At 36.1% G+C, this 6,893-nt stretch overlaps 1 protein-coding gene across 2 annotated transcripts in view; it reads left to right on the forward strand.

Annotated features, from left to right (window-relative positions):
- The first annotated feature begins 4,420 nt into the window (after positions 1-4,420).
- Positions 4,421-6,893, forward strand: part of setd3 (SET domain containing 3, actin histidine methyltransferase) — a 20,211-nt gene continuing 17,738 nt past the window's right edge. Inside the window, exons 1-5 of one of the 2 annotated variants that reach the window (XM_024268498.1) lie at positions 4,421-4,545; positions 6,155-6,278; positions 6,363-6,455; positions 6,526-6,674; positions 6,782-6,854. In XM_024268498.1, the coding sequence (XP_024124266.1) occupies positions 6,176-6,278; positions 6,363-6,455; positions 6,526-6,674; positions 6,782-6,854 (418 nt within the window). In that variant the 5' untranslated portion in view covers positions 4,421-4,545; positions 6,155-6,175. The remainder of the gene's footprint in view (positions 4,546-6,154; positions 6,279-6,362; positions 6,456-6,525; positions 6,675-6,781; positions 6,855-6,893) is intronic. The other variant, XM_024268504.1, reaches the window with a different exon arrangement.

Here is a 6,893-nt window from a genome sequence, read left to right on the forward strand (position 1 = left end):
AAATACTTTATTTTGTAACATTGTATTGAGATAAACTTTCTTAACAATAAAAGGCTGTAACATAAAATGCCTAACAAGTACAAGTGAAGGGCATTTTAAATTCAAAACTTCAATCAACGTTCAGTAAAATAAAATAAAAAACATCAAAAATAAAATTTCCATAACACTTTCATGTTCATTTTTTGTCAGGACCAAATCTTTTCCTCATCTGCTGAACTGCAGTAATAAATGAAATAGAGGTTCATCATTTCCAATAAACTTTTGTTTTTTAAAACATAAAGACTGAGAAAAGCGGGATACACTGTGGATAGTTTGACAGTCTGTTACTGCCGCCGCGTTCTCTGGCTGCAGCTCAGCGGAGTTCACATGATGAATATGCCGGCAGACAGACCGCTATGCTGGGGTTGGATCACGCTTAAACCTCCAGAACATTTAAAACGTCCCCCGGTGAGCTTGCTGTTCGGAACGTCGGGGGTCCGCAGCGCCGGACACGAGCCGGTACCACCAGACATGGTACTGGACCACGCGAACCGGAGCCGGGTTAGGGTGCAGGAGCTCTCCAGGTCCTAGCGCTGGCCGGTTTTAGCTCGCAGCTCGGAGGTTGGAGAGCCGCCCATGATCGAGTGAGAGCAGCCGGTGAGTTAAAGGGCGGGACGCCCGCGAGAGCGGTATGGAAAGGCACGTATGAGAAAGTCCGCGATTAATGCGTCAAAAAAATTGTCGGCGTCAAGCACATGTCAGATTAATGCGTTTTTAACGCAACAAATCTGACAGCCCTAGTTAATAATAACTTGTTAATCGTATGCGTTAATGCGTCAACATGCATGGCCCTAATTTATAGTCCTCCATTCAAAATTATAGGGAAAACAAGACATTATTAAGGATCATATAATATAATTTATTAAAATTTGGCGGGCCAGACTTTAACGCTTATGACAAATACTCCATTAGCTCTCAAAAGCTCCTCAAAATGGGTCAGAAGAGACCCTTCCAGAAGACACTCAAACACCAACTAGAGGTCAGATTATCGACTTCCAGAACCTCCTGCTGCCGGGGAACTGGGAACGAAAGGAGACATCCCGACCAGAAGATCAGCCACCAGCCAGCCCTTCCTGTTCACTATCTATGCAGATGATTCTGTCATATTTTCAGATATATTGTATGCATAAAGCATGAAAACTGAGCTTGCCTGTTTGACTGATTGGTATGTGAAAGACTGTCTTTCTATGAATATCAGGGTGAAAAAGTGTCATTTTTGAAGTTAGACTTTACAATAAGATTTTAACGTTTTTAAAATGAAATTCAAACATGTGAATTTCCCCCCTTGTGAGATATTAATTAAATGAATGTGTCCAATAACCTCAAAAACTTTATTTAAAAATCAGCTTTAAATCTGATGAGTATTACATCACAGCATAGGGAATGTCTTTCTAAATTTTAATTTTTAAGACATATCAGCATTCCTTGTGGGTTTTTTTAAACACATTTTAATAGAAAGCTTAATTCTTTCCTTTTTAATACAATTGTTTTTTGAGCAGTCTGTTCCATAGGAAACAAAGTTCTTGGCTAAGTCTGTCTTTCCAGCGAGTTTGACATTAGTATTGACCCGTCTGAAAGAGCAGACAGACAGCAAACATCCAGCCAAACAGGGACAGCAGTGCGTTACAAACAGACAGAAAATCTGACGGACAGTTCTGGTTATTTATTTTTTAATCTGATTGATTTGAATTTAGGGACTGGTCGACATGTCCTTCACGGGTTATCTTTTGCAACAGTCTGCTGATGAAAAAAAAAAACACACATCTGTGACTGAGAATGACATGTGACTTAAACGTGAAGATCACCTCAGCTTTTTATGAATGCAGGTTCAGATTCAGAATTTGATGAAATCTGAATAGAAAATAAGTACAGTCTTCTAATAAGAAGGTATATATTGGGACTAAAAAGAATATTAAAATGCAGAAACTAGGAGTCGATAAATAATGTCTAAGAAAATATAAAGTTTGATCTTAATTCAGATTTGGACATTTTACCATAAAGGAATAATATTCAGGATAGTATTACAAAGACACAAGCTGTTAGACTAAAAAAGAAATATCAAACTTCATAAAAAACAATTTAAAGAAATTAAAAAATAAATTAAAAGCATAGCATTCTTTAATTTTTTTGAAAGTTACAAATGTTGCATTTTCTTTTTAGAAATATTTTTAGAATTTGAATAAATATAGAGCTGTATACAATGGCCCACTTCCTTAGGTAAAATAGATTTTTCTATAATAATTTGTAAAAAAAAAAAAAAAAAAAGAAAAAAGTATTTAACTTTGAGGTTTGTTTTTGAACTACTTGTTTTTTCTTTTTTTTTACCCTTTTACTCAGTTTTATTTTTTGGGATTTGGGACATTTGGGATTTTAAGGTTTAAAAAGGGGAAAATAAAAAAGTTTTCTTTTCATTGTGTTTAATGTAATATGTTCCTCTTTTCTTGTCATTGTTACAAAGTCGGTTTTGAATCTTCCTTATTTCCGAGGATTTATGGATAAGCAATGTACAGTGTATGATCAGTAGAAACAGCATAACGCTGCCCTCTAGAGGCTAAAAGACTCATTGTCACACAGGGGCCATGAAGTCTTCACCACATTTTTAAAACCATGTTTTCTGGCCACAAATGAGCATTTTGTGCTCATAAAATGCTTACTTGTTCACACAAGATACTTGTCTTATGAAAAAATTGACTTGTGTGCACAAAATGCTGAATTTTGGCCACAAACTAGCAGTTGTGCACACAAAACGTAAATTTGTGCTCAATAAAATGCTAATATGTGGCCACAAAAACTGAATTTGTGCTTACAAACACTAATTTCTGTGCACAAAATCCTGATAAAAATTCCGTTTGAGGCAACAAAACAGCAATTTATACGCACAAACACTGATTTCTGTGTACAAAATGCTAATAAAAAGCTAATTTGAGGTCACAAGGTACCATTCAGTGAACATAAAATGCTACGTTGTGACCACAACATGAGCTACTAACTTGTATTAGCAAATTACTAACTTGTGTTCACAAAATGCTACTTTTTGGCCACAAAACAGCAAATTGTGCACACAAAATATTAATGTGTGCAAATAAAATGCTAATTATATGCTAATCTGTGGCCACAAAATAGAAATTTGTGTGCATAAACAGTCATTTGTATGCAAAAAATGCCAATAAATGGTCATTTGTGGATAAAAAATAGAATTTGTCTGCACAAAAAGCTAAGAAAATGCTTACTTGTAGCCACAAAGAAGGAATTCGTGTGCACAAACATCAATTTGCGCACAAAAATGCAAGTAAAATGCTAATTTTTGGCCACAAAATAGGAATTTGTCCACACAAAATGCTATGAAATGCTGATTTTTAGCCACTTAATAGAAATTTGTTTGCACAAACATCAGTTTGTGTGCACAAAATATTAATTTCAGCGAACAAATTCTTACGGTGACGTTCAGGGCTCTGTAGGCTACAAAGAAACAACCAATTCAAACCGCTATTAAAGTCCTGTCATCTTAATGTTTAGCATTCCGCTGAGTCCAAAAAATGAAGACTTGTTCGACAGTATCTTTAAAAGAATACATTTAGTAACGTCTTTTGTATTTCACCAATACAGGGCATGAATTAAATGTTAAAATAGGTAATGACAAACATGTTCAACACATGTTCAGTAAATTAAATTATTAATTACTTAAATTGACCTAAATTAGATTATTTAGTTAATTATTACTCAAGGAGGTGTCTGACATAATTAGAAGGATGTTGATCATGCCATTATTCATCCTAAATAACAATATATTACTCCATAATCAACACTTAAAAAAATAATAATAAATTATTATTATTTTTTTATCATTAATTTCATTTAATTTTATGTTACAAACATACAAACTACTCTTTTAGTTAAAATATTTGCATATTTGCGCACTTTATTATAAATATGAATTCAATAATAAAATGTTTCCATTATAATCCCTTGTTCATAGTTATAAAGTTTAAAATATTCCTTTTTGGGAGAGATTTCTGTCGAATTGGTGACTCAGCCAATCGCTGCAACCTAAACCATTTATGGGCGATTTTCTAAAAGTTAGTATCCAATGGCAACTTGCGATGGGCAGGACCTTGCTTGAGGTGGGCTGCATTCATTAACATCGGATTTAATAGTTTTAATGATCTTAACTTTATTTCGTAATTTCAATTTTAATATATGATGAATACTATTTAACGACAAAGTATACATAATTGTTCCAATAAGTGCTAAAACCCATTTAAAGTTCACAATAATTCACGTTTTGAATAGCTTAGTTTTGGTTTACCAGTGAGTATACTAATTTCCGAGGTCATGTAATGCAGCATTCTAAAATTTGCCTTTTTCTCTGCGTGATGTTTAACAACCAATCGGAGTGCAAGACGCCCACTTTTGTTTGTGGGCGTTACTGTTGGCTCGACCAATCAGTTGCCCGCTTTGAACAAAGTTGGTGTGAGCGGAGGAGAGGAGTTGCTGCTGCTTCTGAAGGTACCAGCTGCTAACTGCTCGATTTAGCTGAAAGTCTCGACATGTCTGCGGTTGTTTCTGCGGGGAAACGCGGTCGGTATGACTCGGAGGCTGTTCGAGCGTCTTACCCGCTCAGCCCGCCGAGTAAAACGGCTCCGAAACCAGTGGTGACCACTTGACAGCTTACTAGCTAGCGAGCAGCTAGCAGGCTAAAGCCAGGCAGATGAATGAGCGCTGTGTGTCTTCGTCCCAGTTATGGCTGTGCATGAATCGGCCTGATGCCTCTGTTTGGTCGTAAATATTGCAGTTGGACAGGTTCTTTGACTAAATTAAGCGTTGGGTCTGTGTGAGGGCACGTCGGGTCAGCAGAAGGCTCACTGCTAACGGGACTGCTAACATGAGTCTGGAAAACTTCCTACTTTCTGTCTATTGTGTTTGCGTTGACTACTTTAACTTCACATTATCGAATCTGAAATTGAATTCTTTAAAATGTAAGGGGCGTATTTTCACTGCTATTTACTAGCACGTGACATTGGAAAAAAACAGATACTTTTCTTTAGACTAAAATAAAATAACTTGGACACAAACCAGCACAATGTTTCAGAGTTTGTGTTTCTGTCCAACAAATTTCATGTAGAAATTTGCAACAGAAATGCCAACAAATTTGTGTTTTTATTTGTTATTAATGAAATTCATTGATGTAACATTTATTTATCCATGTTTCTCATTCATTAAAACTTACAAACAAATCTCTAATGTTGGGCACTAATCTATAAATCTGTGGATGTTTTCAGTCTGTCGGCTTTTATTCAGCTAATACGACTTTCAGGATGGATTTCCACAAAAAATTCAACATCTAATAAAATTAGTGTTATATTGTGAGGCATTTTAATCATCATCAGTTTAAAAAAATGAGTAAGGAGATCTTCTGCTTGCTATTTTTTAGATGTTCCTAACTGTTTTTAGTGGTGTTGCAAAAATCTTTAGTTGTTTTGCAATTTTATTTTGTAACTTCTGCTCATCTGTTTTCCACCCACCATTTCTAACTTCTCCATTCATATCGCAGTAATCTTTATTTTTCCCATTTATGTTTTTTTTATTTTCTGATTCCTGCTAATATTCTGGGAAAAAATATGCAGATTGATATTTAAATAAATACCCAACATTTATGGGAGCTGCTACTTGTGTTGCTTTACCAGAATTCATTTATCAAAGTGTGGAAGTGATGGGATACAAAGAATGTGTTTGTTCTAAACACACAAGGGGAAAAAAATGATTGGCAAGATTTTCTCTGGATGGGTATTATTTCTATCTATTTTAAACATTTTAAATCAATTTATTAAACTTTAACTCTTAAAAATAGACTAAGCTTGAAGCAAAATTGCAGGATGCTGTCAAAAATGTAAATGTTTCTGAAGAAGGTAAAATGCAGGAGTCATTTCTTCCTCTAATCAAATTCTCTTACTAAAATACTGGTGTTTTATATTTATGTGACATAAACTACGCCTCTTCAAGTTACAGGTGGAGCAGCTGTTTCATTATTTTTTCAGCCTCCTAAACATCTGCTTCCTGACTGTGATTAAATCTGTAATATGACAAGTTTGTCATGTTATTTCCTGTGTTCTCTCAGTTCACTTGTTTATCCAGCACCATGGGAAAAAAGAGTCGAGTGAAGACTCAGAAGTCGGGCTCTGCGGCCACCACCGTGGCCTCCCCGAAAGAGATGATGAACCTCATCTCTGAGCTGCTGCAAAGTATGTTTTCCCTCTTTTCATGATCACTTGATTCTATATGAGAGTTTTAGAATGAAACCATTGATGAGCCTCACTTCTTCCCAGAATGCAGCAGTCCAGCGCCCTCCTCTGGTAAAGAGTGGGAAGAATATATCCAAATCCGAGGTTTGGTGGAGAAGATCAGAAAGAAACAGAAAGGTGTGTGCTTCTTCTTTTCTGTCTGTTTCCATGTAAATGAAAAGCTTTTATATTTTGTTTCTGGTTCCAGGTTTGACCACAGTGTTCGAGGGCAGCCGGGAGGACAGCTTCCCTGATCTGATGTCCTGGGCTCAGGAGAACGGAGCGTCTTGTGACGGATTTACCGTCACCAACTTTGGGACGGAAGGTTACGGCCTTCGAGCCACCAGAGACATCAAGGTGCAGCTTCATTTGTGCTTTGTAGTACAAGCTTTGTAGTTTTACAGGTTTTTATTCTCGATCTGTCAGCAGCAAACTTTAGTAATGATTTTCACGTTATTGTGTAGGCAGAGGAACTGTTCCTGTGGGTTCCCAGGAAGATGCTAATGACGGTGGAATCGGCCCAGAACTCCATTCTTGGTAAGAATTTCAGAATCTTTTTTTTTTTTTTTTTTTTTT

This window comes from Oryzias melastigma, linkage group LG22, assembly GCF_002922805.2.
Source record: "Oryzias melastigma strain HK-1 linkage group LG22, ASM292280v2, whole genome shotgun sequence".
NCBI classification, from domain to species: Eukaryota; Metazoa; Chordata; class Actinopteri; order Beloniformes; family Adrianichthyidae; genus Oryzias; species Oryzias melastigma.